Here is a 16,888-nt window from a genome sequence, read left to right on the forward strand (position 1 = left end):
TCAAGTATGTCACGGTGAGCTGGAGGACCCAAATGCAGGGATGCATGGAATACTGAACAAAATTTATTTCACCCAAAAAACCCAAAAAAAACTAACAGGGGTACCGGATAAAACTCTAAACAAAACCTATAAAGTTCTGAAAAGACCAAAAATCAAAGTAACAACAAAACATAAGAGTGGTGACAACGCCAATGATCGAACAAAGACTGAACAAAACTAGGAAACTAAATACAAGACAACTGACAAGACGAGAGACACCTGAACTAGACACGAGTGGCTTGGGGAGATGATTGGATGACACGAGAACAGGTTGACGAGCACGGGTGCAAACAAAACCGAACGAGCAAGACAGGACACAAAAGCCAAAACAACAAACTTAAGCATGATACACAAATCATAACAAAGTATCCCTTTCAGATTTCTTCAAGTAAAACTTTAACTGCACACTAAAAAAAAAAAAAAAAAAAAGTCTATACATTTAAGATAAAAATCTGCCAATTGAGACTTTTTTTGGGAATACATTTCTTACCTCGGAAAGTATATCTTAACAGTTATATAATTTAGAATCATCACCTCAAAAGTTGAATTTAACATACTGTACTTTTGAGAAAAAAACTACTTTGAGGTAAGGAGCCTAACCATTAAGCTTACCTCAAAAGTAGAATTTTACAAATAAAGTACAATTTAACGTTACACCACTACTACTTTTGAGGCATAAATAAATACATTTTTTACCTAGAAAGTGAAATCTGAAAAGGCAAAAAAAAAAAAAAAAAAGTCAATAAAAACAAGAGTGCAGTACTGTGCATCCTGCTTTTGGTTTGTTTATTTAAATCATCTTGAAAAAGAAATGAAGCAAGAACTCAATGCATGTGTGATTATTATTATTATTATTATTTTTTTTAAGTGACCGGCAGCTGGTCCGTCCGTCTTTGGTTACTGGAACTCTATCCTGACTTCCGTGAACGTCGGCTCCAACTTGATGCGGTGCGTGGCGGCGTGCTCCCACAGCGCCTTCCTCTGCAGGAAGGACAGGTCGCAGCGGTCGCAGGGGTAGGTCTTGACCTTGGCGGCCTTGGTGGCGTGCGTGCGCCGGTGCTTCTTCATGTGGTAGGACAGCCGGAAGGCCTTTTGGCACACGTCGCACTTGAAGGGCTTCTCGCCCGTGTGGATGCGCACGTGCGACTTGAGGTAGCCCGACTGGATGAAGGCCTTGCCGCACACGTCGCACTTGTACGGCCGCTCGCCCGTGTGGTAGCGGTTGTGCAGCCGCAGCTCGTTGGCGGTGAGGAAGGTCTTGCCGCACACGGTGCACTGGTGCGGCCGCTCGCCCGTGTGGATGAGCTCGTGGCGCTTGAGCGACGTCTCCTTCATGAACTGCTTGCCGCAGAGGGCGCACGGGTAGCGCACGCCGATGTGCACCTGCTCCACGTGGTTGGTGAGCTGCTGCTTGGTGCGGTAGGCCGCCTGGCACTGCGCGCACGACCACGGCCGCTCCTCCGAGTGCGTGCCCATGTGCACGGTGAGCTCCGACGCCGAGCGGTAGCACTTGCCGCACTGCCAGCACAGGAAGGGCCTCTCGCCAGTGTGCTTGCGCTGGTGCACCGTCAGGCAGTTGGAGGAGCGGAAGCGTTCGGGGCACGCGTCGCAGGCGAAGGGGAACTCGCCCTTGTGGATGCGCTGGTGCACGGCCAGGTAGGAGAGCTGCGAGAAGCTCTTGTCGCACTGCGAGCACGGGTACGGCCCGGTGAAGGCGTGCTGCTTCTTGTAGTGTTCGCGCAGGCGGCGCAGCAGCGTGAAGCTCTTGTCGCACATGGTGCACGCCATGGGCCGGTGCATCAGCTGGTGCCTCTCGAACGCCGCCTCGCTGCCCAGGATCTTGCCGCACTCCTTGCAGTACAGCGGGTCGTGGATCCTCTGATGCACCTTCCAAGAGAGGCAGACATTTCATTGATTTGACCAAAAAATGGTAAAGTCGATCAAAACAAAATAAATAAATAAATAAATAGAATTATTAAAATTGTTGTTAATTTGATAATTGATTACTTGTCGAAAAAAAAAAGAAAAAAAAAAGGCTGGACAGGGAACAAAATTGGGCGCGGGAAAATATTCATTGCGTTGATCGTTAAGAGCTCGAAAATGGACCGGCCGTAATTCCCGATGGCCACCTTGCACCTGACAGAATTAGAGATCAAGCCCGGGAATGAATTGTGGGGGGGGGGGGAATGGATGTTACCGCTTGTTATTCACTTAAATCTTAGCAATTTTGTGCTGAGGCTAAAACCATAGCCAATATAAAAGCATAGCTTTGGCACCATCTGCTGGCATCTTGGTGCCAAGCAACTACATTGCACTGAGGGGAGGAGCTTCATTCAGACCATTCTACAACAAAAAACAACAACTTTGCTTCCATTTTAAAGCTTACTCACAGACTTGGTCCCAGTACAGTAACATCCATAGAATACAAATGGCAGTAAGGGACCTAAAAAGAGAATCCAAAACAAAATGCTAAAAGATGGTCTCTCACCTTGAGCATGGTGATGCTCTTGAACTCCTTGCCGCAGGCGCCGCACGTCATGACGTCGTGCAGGTCCGCCTTGCACACGTTCTCCTGGTGCTCCTTGAGCGCCGACAGGAACTCGAAGTGCTTGCCGCAATTGGAGCACCACACGGGGATCTGGAGCGGCTGGCCGTCGCCGTGGCTGGGCCCGGCCTTGGCCTCCTTCTTCCAGGAGCAGCGCGCCGTCTTCTTGTGGCAGATGGCGTAGATCTGGTGGCGCTTGAGGCCGTGCAGGTGCTTGAAGCGCTTCTTGCAGTGCACGCAGTGGAAGGGCCGCTCCTCCGTGTGGCTCTGGACGTGGCGGTTCAGCGTCTTGATGTTGTCGAAGGAGCGCGAGCACACCGGGCAGGACTTGAGGGTCTTGCCGCACGCCCTCTGAGGGGTCGCCGGCTGCGCGGGCAGCTCGGAGGCGTCGCCGGCGCCCTCCGGGTTCTTCTCGGCGTCGGCCAGGATCTGCTCCACGCTCTTGCTGGCCTCCTCGCGGACGCCCTCGTGGCCGTGGATGATCTGGTGCTTCTTGAGCGTGTCGCGGTATTTGAAGCCCTTGTCGCAGCTGACGCAGATGAACGGGCGCTCTTCCGTGTGCGAGCGCAGGTGCTTGTCCATGTCGGCGCTGTACGGCAGCGTGCGGCTGCAGATGGGGCAGACTTTGCCGTTGGCGGGCGCGGCCGGCCGCGGGTCGAGGCTCTGCTCTTCGTGCCTTTTGTCCTCGGGCCTCTTGAGCTCTTGGCTCTTGCAGAACTCCTTCTGGTGTCGCTTGAGGACGTAGCGGGTCTTGAATCTCTTCTCGCAGAAGGAGCACTTGTGCGGCCGGTCCTCGGAGTGCGATGTCATGTGGCGGTCCATGTCTACTTGCCGCGCAAAGAATTTCCCGCACAGGGCGCAGTTCTTGTTGTCCGACACGTCCGGCGCTTCGGGCTCCGCCACCGCCTCGTCGTCGACGTCATCGTCCCGCTCGTGGACGCGCATGTTGTGGCGCTTCATGTCGTATTGGTCGCGGAAGCGCTTGTCGCAGTGGTCGCATTTGTACTTGAGCTCGCGGTTCTCGGAGTGCGTCTCGTGGTGCCGCCTCATTGCGGCGGCGCGCAGGAAGCTCTTGCCGCACACCGGGCACGTCTTGTTGGTCGGGTGCTTCTTCCTCTGATGCCTCGCCGACTCGTCGTCGTCGTCCTTCTCGGCTTCTGCCGCTTTCCTCTTCAGCTGCAAACGCTTGCTTTGCTTGAGCGGTTGGAACGCCGCCGGTTTCAACGAGTCGTCGTCGTCGCCGTCGCCGTCGTCCGCTTCCTCAGCCTCCTCTACTCCTCCTTCATCGTGAGGGGCAGGTTCCATCAAGCCAGGCGTCTGTTCAATGTGTATGTAGTCCAAGAGCGTGACCGTCTCGCCCTCCACCTGCACGGTGACGCATCCCGCCATCTGCTCGGCGGGCGGCTGCAGCTGCATGTGCTCGGCGTCGATGACCACCTTCTCCAGCTGCGGGAGGGCCAGCGAGGACAGGATGCAGTTCCCGAAGGAGGACAGGATGCTCTGAGAGTCGTCTAGTCAGAAGGAGGAAAAACACAAGTCGTCAAAAACATATTTATTAAAAAAAAAAAAAAATTGTTCTAGGCGCCTCACCTGTTAAATCGAAATGTCTGAGCGCAGTGTGATGTAAGAGTGCCGCCTTCAAGTGAGGCAGGTCCGGAACCGAGTGGACACACTCATCGAGGGCCTCCGGGGCGGCGCTCAACATGGCGGCGGTCTGAACAGGACACACAATAATCCCACCGTATAATATAATAAAGCAATAACCTCCCCCCCCCCCACTGTTCATCTCACAACATTGCATGCATTATTTGGGACTAAGTTCTATGCAGCCCCACTCGACGAGATGTGGTATTCTGGTTAATATTGCGTTAGTGGAATATGAGTTAAGCATCAAAAGCCAGCCGTTTTTTATCCATCTCAGGGGGCGGCCATTTTGCCACTTGCTGTCGCCTCAAGTCTCAGTTTCAGAAAAACAGGTGAGCTCAACATTTATTAGTTTGTGAAACCGAACACGGTAATAAATACCTTTTGTAAAAAAAAATATATAAATTATGATGTAGCAAAAGTCACAGTTCTGTTTTCAAGTAGTCTAATAAAATAGCAAATGTTTTGAAGTGTACACAAAATGGCTGGTATAAAGCCATGGTAAAAAACAAACAAACATGTAAACACGAAGTTAAAAAAAACTGCCAATAGCAGCTGACAAGCACCTTTTATAAATAAAGATCACAATATTGTAGCAAGCCTTGCGGGTGGGTCGCAGGTTATGTAATTTCCCATGGTCTGGACGGGCCATGAAGGCAACACACTTTTTTTTTTTTTGCGTTCTGGCGTGGTTACAGCCGACAGTAACTGTTGCAAATTGGCATTAGAGAGTGTTTAAGTTCGCCGCTTGGCCTGATCATTCCACAAACGCTACAATATGACTTATGGCTGGACCATCAAACAACCATGAGTGGTGCTCATTTGAGAACCATGCCAAAATTGTTATGCGCACCCCTGATTATTGTTCTCGTTTTGAGTTTTGATCAATTGAGGAGCAGAAAAGTTTCTTTCGCATGAGGCACCACTAACTGGAGTCAATCAAGTAATTTATAAGATAATAAGTCACGTGTGACCTCCCTAGTCTAAACATGACATTCTGATTAATATTACATTTGTGGAATGAGTTATGAAGCAAAATCCAGCTACTTTTATCCATCTCAGGGGGCGGCCATTTTGCCACTTGCTGTCAACTGAAGATGACATCAATGTTGTTGAGGGCTCAACAACCAATCACAGCTCGCCTGTTTTCTGAAGCTTAGCTGTGACGTAGCATTCTTTGACATGTACGACATTCATTTGGAAATATATGCGTACACTTGTATTAAATGCTTATTTCGCTGTGGTTCTTTTACCTGCTGGAGGTCCGGCACTGGCAAAACCTTCTCCAACCTCGACAAGAAGTCCAGCATGAGCACCTGCAGAGCACTGTCGTACTCCGGTCCAAAGGCGGCGGGAAACATATCCTTGAAAAGGGATGAATTGTTTGAAAATCAGACCACAAAAATGTCATTCTCTGTCCTCCATTTTGACAACAATCCCCAAAAACCTGAAAGAACTTGTTCCTCTCTTCTGGATCTTTCAGGAGCAGCTCGATCTGATTCACAAATGTGGATTCGGGAATCTCGACCTCAGCAAAGCACGGCTGAAAGACAAGCGCGAGTGGTTTACGCGGAAAAATAATAAAAGATGCTCATTGAATCTCCATTTAAGATGCCAACCTGAGCTGCCCATGTTGATATGAGGCCCTTGATTCGGCTTAAATGCATCTCAATGGGTTCCGTCTCTGGGTTCACCTCAGATCGACACAATTCCAAAACCACCTGCAACACACGTCATGTCACTCAAGCACCGCTTGAGTTAGACCAGGGGTAGGAAACTGGTCTTCGAGAGCCACCGTCTTGCCTGTTTTCCACGTCTCCCTCCACCAACACACCTGATTCGACGAACAGTATCAGTATCAGGCTTCTACAAAGCTGGCTAATGTGCTGGTCATTTGAGTCAGCTGTGTCGGAGGAGGGAGACATCGAAAACAGGCGGGACAGTGGTTTTCGAGGACCAGGATTTCCTAGCCCTTTATTAGACGCTCACAACCACAGGTCAAATTTCCTCCGTCCTGTACCCTACCCGTGCCCGGAGACCCAGCAGCAGTTGCGCCTTCTGGTCGGCGTTCAAGAGCTCGGGTAAAATATCGGTGACAGTGCTGACAAACTCTTCCACCGTGCCGTAATCCCGCACATCGCCGCGCTGCACCACCTGCCACATGGCGGCTGACACCAGGCGCAGAGGTGGGATGAAGAGGCGCAGGGACGGCAGTAGGAGGGGAGCATCTGGACATAAATCATAGAAACATTTCGTTATCACCATCCATCCATTTGCTATGCCGCTTGTCTTCATTTGGGTTATATTTGTGTTGTGGACTGTTCGCCAATCACAAGACACGTACAGACAAACAAACATTCAACCTATGAACAGTGTAGCGTCTTGGAAAGCAGGAAGCTGAAATTTTAACCACAAAGTTTTTATTGTTAGAAAGTCAGAGAAGTAAACAGGAAGCCATTACCGTTGCTGCCTTCAGGGACACATAAAACGTGTCGTAATTTGAAGCTACATGGACAGACGTCACTTTTGTGCGTCAAGAGTTGGGTGAAACTGTGACGCGATTTACTGCTTTAGCGTGACAAAACTCGTCGTTTATGTGTGACCTGTGTGTGACCCCGGGGCTTTACTTTAATACTGCGCTAAAGTTGTGTTGTGCCTTTAATGTTGATGCAAGTTATGAAAGTAAATATCGTTTCAGGTGAAGCCCCAGAACGCAAGAAAATTAGCATTAGTGGCTAAAATAATAGATATGGTTGCTGGATTTTCTCTAGTTCAGCCAGGGTGCGTTCAAAGAAATTTCAAAACACCGCGAGATGACTTACAGCAAAACGAGCCGTCGCCGAGCTTCTTCCAGATAAGCGAGCGTAAACATTAGCTCTCTGCGCGTAACCAGCGCCATCTCACAGCGGGCTACGCCATGTTACGAATCGGACGCACACACGGTAAAAGAAAACCTAGAAAACTCGCGAAGAGTGATACATTCATCATTTATGTTTGCTTTACCGTTGTCGGTGCGGTGTAAAGTGTCCATGTTTCCACGGAGGTCTTTGAAAACGCGAAGAAGATAAGTTAGGGGTTCAATTGTGACTCGACGTTCGTCCGGCCCTGCGGTGCCAGTTGGCGGGGAGGGAAAAGGCGGCTCGATTTCCCTCTCCCGACTGCGCAGGCGTCGTCCTTCTTTGAGGATTTCTTCCGTCTTCAGTCAGCTGTCCCTTAGTATTATTACGTTACTAATTGCCAACTATGGATTTATAATCTAGAATTTGCATGGGAATGAACGCCCCACGATGCTCTACATTAGCAAACTTTCTAGCCACTTGCTAAGGAAGAAAAAAAAAAAAAGAAAGCAAAGACGTCTTCTTCTTCGCTTGAGATATATGCGGTGAAGTGAACAAACGCTTCCCTCTACAGACAATTTGGAGTATTGCAGCAACTAAAACTAATTTCCCCAAATGTTTCAAGTTAATTTTCAAAGGTACCGAAAAAAATGAAAAATAATTTAAGTAAAAATGTTGGGAAAGGAGAAAGCGTCACTGAGGTAGGAAGCAAGCAAGTAAGGAAGGAACTGGAAGGCAGGCAGGAAACCGGTCAGATAGAAAGGAGACTACATAGCATTAAAAAGTCAATGTTGCAATGCGTGTCTTTGAAATATTGTTCATTTGTTTCCGATAGGTGTACATCACACAGGGAAAAATAATAGAATGCAACATATAGATGAAAATGTGGTGATTTATTGTCTTTCCACATAAACATGGAACGTGTAGCACGAGTTTAACATTCCTCTTTGCTGCTGTTAGACTCATCTTGTACACTATACATGTTTTTCAAGGCAAGAAAAAAAAGGTCCCTTTGAGTGTGGTAAATTCATTTTCCCCTCCAAAATTCTAAAAGTGAAGCGCTGTGAGTATTTTCCGGACGTAGTCACAGGGCTTCACTTTTATCGAACGTTATCATTTTAGTGGTGGTGGGGGTAAATTTGTAATAATGCTGCAACCTAACATTTCAGCAGGCAAAGTAAGAGCGGGACAAACGACATGAAAAAGAGACAAAGAAAGCACATTGCCAACAACGAGAAGAACCATGCGGGCCCACACGGACGCAGCTAGCACCACTTCTAGCAATAGCATCGAGGCACCAGCAGAGGCGCGAGCGAGCAAACCTTAAAACTGCAAATGGTACACATCGCCTCCGACCAAAAGGGGGCGACGTTGTACAAGAAAGAGGACCAAACAAGTTTATTGGCTCAAGCTACAAAGACTCGCCAGCGCCTCCGCAGGAGCAAAGCTGTAATGCGGCAAAGCAGTTTTCCTGCTAAACTGTTTGATTGTGCAGAGTGACACTAGCACAAAAAGTGCTGACATCATTAGAAAACATTTAGACAATTCCTTTCAAACATGAGCATTCAAGATAAATGGGTGGCTTTTCTATTTAAAAAAAAATAAGACTTAAAAATAGTTCATTCTTCTCTTTACTTCAGTTATTTATCTTCAATGCTGGCTCTTTTCTGCTCTTGTAATGGTACCAGGAAATATAAACTCTTGTTGAAATATTGCTTCTTCTAGAATTATTTTTATATGCATAACAACAATAGATGACATTTAAATCTAATGGACTATATGTAAGAAAATAAATAATATAGGATTTCTGTAAATATTTACATCATTTAAGTTTCGATAGTAAATAAACCATTATTCAGTACTGCTCTATTATGTTTTTGGTTGTTTGCTGTACTGGTCACGCTGCATATTTTGTAATTTTGTGAAAGTTTCCATCCTACAGCCACTGCCAATCAAAATCTCCAGTATTCCTGATTACTTTTTCATCCCTTGTTTAAATAATTTTTTCTTTATGTTGCATTTTAACACTGAGAAGTCTACTAAATGTCATATTGCAAAATGAAACTGGCTTTTCATTGCTGAATTGAAATACATCCAAAGGCAAATATAACTGGACCCCCCCTTCCCCCCCCCCCCCCCCCCCGTCTCTCTCTGGTATCTCTCTTGAGGTGTTTTGTGGATCAACTCCTGAGGGACATGCCTACCAAATTTCACATAGCTAAGTGAAACTAAGATAAACTGGCTTCAGGGGCTGAATTTAAATAAATGAATAAAATCTAGTGGCAAAGATGGAAGGAAATGGCCTCTTCAAAGTATTTTTTTTTTTTCAGTCAAACTCCTACCAAATGTCATGTTGCTGAGTGAAACAGGCTACAGGAGCTGACCTTTCAAAACAATACTGGTCACAAGGATCCATGAAAATGACACCTAAAATGTCCGCTTCAAAGCAAAATGGCAGACTTCCTCCTGTCTTTTCAGGCACGGTTTCTTGAGACTTTTTTTTGTAGCCGTACTTGTGATCCCTTCCAAATTCGACATTGCACATTTTGCCCAAAATAATTAAAAACAACTTTTTACTTCCCCTATCCTGCAACCACTTCATTTTTTAGGTACACTTGCTGATCAAAAAGTCTTGTGTTTACCATCACATTTCAATCCCTTTTAAAACTTCCCGCAAAAGCAAGACGGCCGTCCGCTACAAATGTGCAACACGCACGCGCACATTCAAGCCAGAGACGACGGAGTTAACCATGAGACATGATTGGTTCTATTTACACGTTGCATTATTTCAGTGGCACCCCTTCCACTTCCTCAATGGGGAAGGCTGTGCATAAAAGGGCCTCATGCAAAAAAATAAATAAAAAAATAAAATCGGGATGGGAGGATTTTGGTAACACAGTGTCCCAGATGCAGAAGGTTTAGCCTGAAAGGTTCCTTTTGCTGGCTTTGCTACTAATCACTCGTGATCACACGGTCCGAAAAAAAACCCACGTCACACCACCGAGCCTTTGGAGGTGGACAGGTGGATGGAGTGGACGCGGGAGGCCAGCGTCTTCTCCAGGTCGTGCAGGATGTCCGAGCAGAGGGCGGCGGGGGTGTCGGGGGAGGAGGGGGCCGGCGCCGGGGGCTCGTACAGAAGCTGTTTGAAGGCGTCCAGCTCCACCAGCAGCGCCATGTTCTTCAGGAAGAAGCCCTCGATGAAGCGCGTCAGCTCCGAGGCGCCCAGGAACTGCGCGGTGGACACAGAAGGAAATATATTCCAGGGTATGAAAACAAAATGTGTATTTTGGGGAGAAAGTAGTGATATAACGAGAATACATTCAATCAGTACTTATGAAGTCCTTTTTCACCTCGTTATATGTTTTTTTCCCCCTCTAAAAATAAATAAAAAATAAATAAATATATATAATATATATATATTCCTGACCAAATAAATTTAGACCTCAATCTGATACGATTACAATTTCCATATCCCAGAAAAAAATATTTTCTTGAAAAAATAAGTTGTAACATAACCATGTATTTTTTTGAAAAATAGACATTCCTGACCAAATAAATGCAGACCTCAATCTGATACGATTAAAATGTCTAAATCTCAGAAAAATTATTGTCTTAAAAAAATAAGTTGTAACATAACCATGTATTTTTTTGAAAAATAAACATTCCTGACCAAACCAATCTAGACTTCAATCTGATAAGCTTCCAATTTCCAAATCTACAATTTCTCCTTAATATTACAACATTCTAAAGTGAAAGATTTTTTCACACGAGCAAATTGGGTTAACCCAAAGGCCAAAGGTTGATTTGACCTTGTCTGACCTTGGCATGCTTGTAGAGGTCAACGCAGGTCTCCGTGGTGATGTTCTTGGAGCAGATGATCTCACAGTGTCTCTGAAGGGCCTCTAGTTGGAAGAACTTGGAGGCAGACAGTAGCTGCGCAAGACACGCATCGATTCCCATTACAACAAATGCTAACCCCCAGGCTAGCATATGCTAACCTAAACAAATGCCTCTTACCTCCATGACTTCGGTGTTGCGTATGTGCAAGAACTCGGTGCCTCCACAGTAAAGATACTGCATGACCAACTGCAACATCGGTTAGAAATAAAAAATACATCATTTGCCTTCTTGTTACAACACTGCCCCTAGTGGTTTGGAGTAAGTCTTACATGGAATATGTTATACTTGACGTGGCTTATTTCGATGCAGGTGTTCTCGGCCGCCGGTCGGTTTTGCAGCAACGACTTAAACCTGAAAGTATTTGATAAAATTTTTTTAAAGCCTTTGCAAATGATAATGGAAGAAGAAAAGAAAAAAACGTTACCTTGGTGATGCGGTGAAAAGCAGAACTTTGTGTGCATAAAAGGGCTTCCCCTCCACCAGGAAGGTGACGTCCGACATCTCCTTGTTATTGAGGAAGTGCGGGTCTGCCGATACGACCACATAAAATGTCCCATTAGTCATCTTGTCTGAACGCCGAGTGCAGCAGCGGATTAAACTAATGTGCACCTTCATTACACGGCTCGCCAAGTGCCTGACACGGATGCTTTATGAAAACACAACAGTTAGAATATTAAAGCTGCGAGCAGTGGCTAAACACCGGTGAATGTCTTCTGGCCTTGTGCCATTTCCTGCTTTATAGTGAGACACCAAACGTTTCCGCCATGCTCCGCCGACATGCAAAAAAAAAAGAAAAAAGAAAAGAGACTCAAACTACTCACCCATCTGTCTTGTAATGTGAGCCAAATTTGGCTAAATCTCTCTCTTTGAACGACCCATAGAAATGATCGACATGACCCTAAAGTGGTCGCTTCAAAGCAAAATGGCAGACTTCCTGTGTTTTTGGGAATGGCTTCTTGAGACTTTTTTTGTGGGTCTACTCATGATTTTCATCCCTAGAAACGGCATCTAAAATGGCTGTTTCAAAGCAGACTATCTGTGCATTTTTAGGTATGGCTTGATGAGATTTTTTTTTGTAGTTCCGCCTACCAAATTCCGTAATGCAAAGTGAAATGGGCTTTGGAGGCGAAATTTTCAAAAAGTAAAAAACTGGCGATGAGATTGGGTTTTTGGGCATGGGTTCATGAGACTTTTTTGTGGGTATACTTATGATAGACATCTCTACCAAATTTGATCTTGCTTAGTGAAATTGGTATAGAGGGCAAAATTTTCAAAAATATAATCTAGTGTCAATAATAATTGGAAGTGATTGGTAAAACGCCACTTAAACGCAAAATGGCAGATTTTGTGTGTGTTTTCGGGTATGGGTTCAGGAGACTTTTTTGTGGGTATACTTATGGTAGACATCTCTACCAAATTTCATCTCGCTAAGTGAAACTGGCTTTTGGGGCTACATTTTCAAAAAGAAACTCCAGTGGCAACTATAACTGGGACTGATCAGTAAAATGGCCACTTTAAAGCAAAATAGCAGATTTGTTTTGTATTTTTTGGGCATGGGTACAAGAGACTTTTTTGTGAGTCTACTTATGATAGACATCTCTACCAAATTTCATCTTTTGCTAAGTGAAATTGGCTTTTGCAATAATAACGGAAAGTGATTGGTAAAATGGCCACTTTAAAGCAAAAAAGCAGATTTCTTTTGTGCTTTTTGGCATGGGTTCATGAGACTTTTTTGTGGGTATACTTATGATAGATATCTCTACCAAATTTCATCTTGCTAAGTGAAACTGGCTTTTGGGGCTACATTTTCAAAAAGAAATACCGGTGGCAATAATAACGGAAAGTGATTGGTAAAATGGCCACTTTAAAGCAAAATGGCAGATTTTTTGTTTGTTTTGGGGGCATGAGACTTTTTTTGTGGGTCTCCTCTACCATATTTCATCTTGCTAACTGAAACTGGCATTCCGGACAGATTTGTATTAATTTATTAAACAGTACTGGGGTAAGAATCCCCCAAAATGACCACTAAAATGGCCACTTCAAAGCAAAATGGCTGACTAGCGGCATCTTTTTGGGCATGAGACTTTTTTTTTTTTGTAGGTGTACTTCTAAGAGACATGCCTAGAGAGTTTAATGCGGCTCAGCGAAACTGGCATCAAGGGCTGGAAATCCAGTGGGTTGTTGTTGCAATGAGACTCTTTTAAACAGTAGGGGGTACTACAGCACAGCCATTACCTTTTTTTTGGGGGGGGGGCCTTTTCAAACTGCATCCAATTTGAGTGCACTTGAGAACAGCTTTATTCATATTTGCGCCCCCCCCCCCTAAAAGTTAATAATAATGATGGAAAATAGGTGGAAATAAATTCAATTTTGTCACAAAAAAGCACAGTGACATTCAGTGCTCATCAAAGGGGAGCTTCCACCATCTTAAAAGCTTTAACATTTGACGGAAAGCTAAAAATAAGTATCTTAAAGTCATTCGTCTGCTACAGCAAACAAGTTCTGGGATTTTATAAAAGCATATTGAGGGTGTCACCTAAACGCGAGGTCTGCTTCTTCTTGATCTCGGTGAGCTTGGGGATGGGGAACGGACCGTAGCACTGCGTGAAGATGACAGACAGCTGCTGGCTGATCACCTCGTTCTACACGCGCACACACACACACACACACACACACACACACACACACAATTCAAGAGTTGGTTAGGAAGGACGGGTGCCATGCAATGTTCAGTTTGCTCGTCACAGTCTGCTTGCATCGGGGCCAAGAGTAGGCATTTTTCTTGAAATTTGTGACTTTTTCCCCCTCACGAAATTGCCTTTTTCGTGAATAATTAGGACTTTTTAATGGTGTAAAATGAGGACTTTTGCTTGAAAAAAATTACAATTTCTTGAAGAGTTTTTTACGGAAGCGTATTGCATTCACTTGAAAAAAAAACCTCCTGTTTTTCTGAAAAAAAAAAGTTTTGTTTTGTTGTTGTTTTTTTCTTTCAGTTTTTCTGAATATTTTTTTTCGGTTTTACTGAATATTTTTTTCTGTCAAAAAATTTTCAGAAAAAAAGGCTGAATTTTTTTTTCAGAAAATCTGGGATTTTTTCCCCCCAAAAACAGAAAAAAAAGTATTCAAAAAACAGGGGGAAAATATAAAAAAAACAGGAAAAAAACCCCAGTATTAAAAAAAAAAAAACAGAAAAAAATATATATATTTTTTTTTAACCTCTGAACTCCAAGTGACTTGTTGCAGACTCGCTAATAGCGGAAGCGGACACTTTCCCGCATACCTCCATATGCATGAAGATGGTCATGTTTACTTACTGGCTCTCAATAAAGGAATGAATGTGTATACTGTATTGTGGTTTGTTCTCTCATCTCTGAGGGAAAACCCCCTTAAAAAAATATTCAGAAAAACAGAGAAAATATATTTTTTTAAACAGAAAAAAATACTCCCAAAAACCTAGGGAAAAAAATATTCAATAAAAACAAAGCTCCCCCCCAAAATTAGTCAGAAAAACAGGACTTTTTTTTCTTCCGTAGTTTTTCTTGTAAAAGTACACATTTTTGAAAATAATGAATTTTTCTCTCAAATTATGTTGGTGTTTATTCTTGAAAAATATCATGACTTATTAATCAAAAAAATATGACTTATTCCTAACAGAAGTATGCCATTTTGTTGTTGTTGGTAAAAGCATTGAAGCAACACGCAAAGTAGAGGACCTTGCAGGTTCTGAGGATGCGGAACATGAGCGGCAGGCCGTGCGTGAGCAGCTCCTCGGTATACTCGTCCTCTCGGATACAGCTGAAGTCCTTGAGCAGACCCTGGATCAGCGGACGGCGCTGCTGCGCCAGGCCCGTCCGCAGCGACTCCAGCCACGTGTGCAGCGTCCACGGAACGCCTGACCGCAACAATCACAAAACACGTGCTCATAATCGGCGTGCACGCGCAACAGCGGAGCACTGTCAAGGGCGGCCATGTTTCCATCATGATGATATTGCCGAGTGAATGTGAGTGGGATTAACAACAGGGGAGTCCAAAAGTTTTTTTTTTTTTTTTTAAATGATAGCAACTTCTTTAACATTCCAACAGAAATGGCACACCAGCCAGTTTATTCACAAAAATTATTTTGCACTTAAGTCCAAGTCAGTTGATTTTGAGTATTTGCAGATAGCGGCAAAAACATAAGTGCCCGCATCCAAAGTTAATTTCAGTTTTGGTTTATCTAGTGCCAAGTTAACTAACACAATCGTTTTATGGCATATCACTTGGGCAGCAAAAATAAAATAAAATAATACAAATTCAATTCACCATAAATATCCTGTCATTAACAAATTAAAATCTAAAATAAATATTGGAAATTCCGCTTAATTTTTGTCACTCTATGACCATTTAAAATTAAGAAAAGAAAATAAGCCCATCTTTGTAGGCTAAAAAATGAGGTGATCAGCTCTGATTTCCAATCGTGAGATGAGAACAACTCAATAAATAAAATATATTAAAATAAATAAATAAATAAATAAAAATATTAGTGCTGTCAAAGTTAAAGTGTTGACTAATTAATTAATCACAAAAAAAATTGTCTATAGCCATTGACGGCTATAGACGTCCAAAATTCATTTTAAGTATTTCTATTAGTTTAAATTGTTTTCTCACTTTTGTTAACAAGAGTATGAAAACCTAGAATTTGTATTTATTTATTGTAGAACGGATATAAAATTTGTGATGAATTGTGAGTTAACTCGTGAAGAAATTAGAGGCATCAGGCGATTACAATTTGCAATCGTAATAAACCACATAACTTTAACCCAAATTTTATATCTGTTCTAAATGTACCCCAAATTTTTGTTCTAGGTTTTCATACTCTTGTTAACAAAAATTAAAAAAAAAAAGTTCAAACTAATAGAAATCATTAAAATATTTTTTTTGTCAATGGCAGTGAATGAGTTAATTTTGACCACAGATGATCCTTTAGCTTGATAGCAAATTTTTTTTGATAACAAGCCTTATTAATTAAGCGATTAATCACAATTCTAAGATGTGATTAATCTGATAAAAAAATGTAATCGTTTGATAGCTCTAAAAAATATATACATTCAATGACAATAAAGTCATTATTATAACGAGAATTAAAATCTCCCTAAAGGAATGAGAGAACGTTCCAATAAAGTGGACGTGAGTGTCGCTTATGTCAGGTGGAGAATGAAGTGCGTGGAATGTGGCATAGTGACGGCAACTTATTGATGATCTGCCATGACAGCGGTGCCTTGACTTACAAGTTTAGTTTATTCCGTGACCATGCTCGCATCTCCAACCATCTTAATAATGTCTGTCTGCATGTGTTGCACCTCCGTTGATGCTCATAATTAGCCTGCCTGTAGCCTTTTTCCATTGTTTGTTAGTATTAAGCTAAAAAGGAAGTGTTCATTATCACTCTTAGGTCAAAGCAAAAAAACATTGTGGTGTCCCTCATGTCTGGAGACACCGCTGCATGTTGTTCGTGTAGTATGCGTGCAAGCGCGTGCATGCGTGACGACAGCTGCGAGTGAGTCTGACCTAAGCTGCGGATGTCGATGGTAATGTCCACATGGCCGTGCTCGGCGCTATGGTACATGGCCTCTTTCAGGGCGCGCAGCTTGGCCTTTCCTGTTGGCAGCGTCCCGCCGCCGCCGCCGCCGCCGCCGTTGGCCTGCGGGGCCGAAGCCTTCTGCGTGCACGTCGAACCCTCGGCCAGGATCTCCTCCAGCGAAAGAACGTCACCCTTGTCCTTCTCCGACTGGGACAGGAGCTTCCGGAACACGTTCCTACAAACATTGTCATTTCAGGAAAATCAAAAGTGGAGAGGAAAAGTTGGAATTTCAAGATGAAAAAAATTGTTCAAGTGTGAATATGAATATGCTAAACTTTGAGACAATAAAGACAGAATGATTAT

General features: G+C 43.9%; 2 protein-coding genes across 4 annotated transcripts in view; both read right to left on the minus strand.

The window, feature by feature from the left end:
• Window positions 1-50: 50 nt before the first annotated feature.
• Window positions 51-7,579, minus strand: LOC147159224 (uncharacterized). 2 transcript variants are annotated; one of them, XM_086059389.1, is made up of 8 exons: window positions 7,232-7,579; window positions 6,254-6,456; window positions 5,848-5,949; window positions 5,676-5,771; window positions 5,482-5,592; window positions 4,175-4,298; window positions 2,528-4,095; window positions 51-1,926 (listed from the first exon to the last, which is right to left on the minus strand). In XM_086059389.1, the coding sequence occupies exons 1-8, from the start codon at window positions 7,257-7,259 to the stop codon at window positions 937-939; spliced, it is 3,222 nt and encodes a 1,073-aa protein (XP_085915515.1). In that variant the 5' UTR covers window positions 7,260-7,579; the 3' UTR covers window positions 51-936. The 2 variants fall into 2 exon arrangements, with proteins under 2 accessions (XP_085915515.1, XP_085915516.1); XM_086059390.1 differs by lacking the exon at window positions 7,232-7,579 and adding an exon at window positions 7,051-7,198.
• A 1,617-nt stretch (window positions 7,580-9,196) lies between these two features.
• The window catches only part of LOC147159225 (ankyrin repeat- and BTB/POZ domain-containing protein 3-A-like), a 56,452-nt gene continuing 48,760 nt past the window's right edge, over window positions 9,197-16,888 (minus strand). For both annotated transcript variants that reach the window (XM_086059393.1, XM_086059392.1), the window contains 8 exons: window positions 16,513-16,760; window positions 14,679-14,857; window positions 13,502-13,607; window positions 11,390-11,492; window positions 11,235-11,316; window positions 11,083-11,151; window positions 10,885-10,998; window positions 9,197-10,294 (listed from right to left, as the gene is read on the minus strand). In XM_086059393.1, coding sequence (XP_085915519.1) covers window positions 10,058-10,294; window positions 10,885-10,998; window positions 11,083-11,151; window positions 11,235-11,316; window positions 11,390-11,492; window positions 13,502-13,607; window positions 14,679-14,857; window positions 16,513-16,760 — 1,138 coding nt within the window. In that variant the 3' untranslated portion in view covers window positions 9,197-10,057. The remainder of the gene's footprint in view (window positions 10,295-10,884; window positions 10,999-11,082; window positions 11,152-11,234; window positions 11,317-11,389; window positions 11,493-13,501; window positions 13,608-14,678; window positions 14,858-16,512; window positions 16,761-16,888) is intronic.

Source organism: Leptonotus elevatus, chromosome 17 (genome assembly GCF_054856555.1).
Source record: "Leptonotus elevatus isolate MCC_2025b chromosome 17, RoL_Lele_1.0, whole genome shotgun sequence".
Lineage (NCBI taxonomy): Eukaryota > Metazoa > Chordata > Actinopteri > Syngnathiformes > Syngnathidae > Leptonotus > Leptonotus elevatus.

Bases quoted from the DNA above. Each gene is read 5' to 3' on its own strand.
- LOC147159224 (XM_086059389.1), bottom strand. From the start codon at position 7,259: ATGGACACTTTACACCGCACCGACAACG. The intron at 5,772-5,847 runs GTTGGCATCTTA...CTTGTCTTTCAG, and splicing joins TATCAACATGGGCAGCTCAG to CCGTGCTTTGCTGAGGTCGA. The intron at 5,593-5,675 runs GTTTTTGGGGAT...TCCCTTTTCAAG, and splicing joins AGAGGAACAAGTTCTTTCAG to GATATGTTTCCCGCCGCCTT.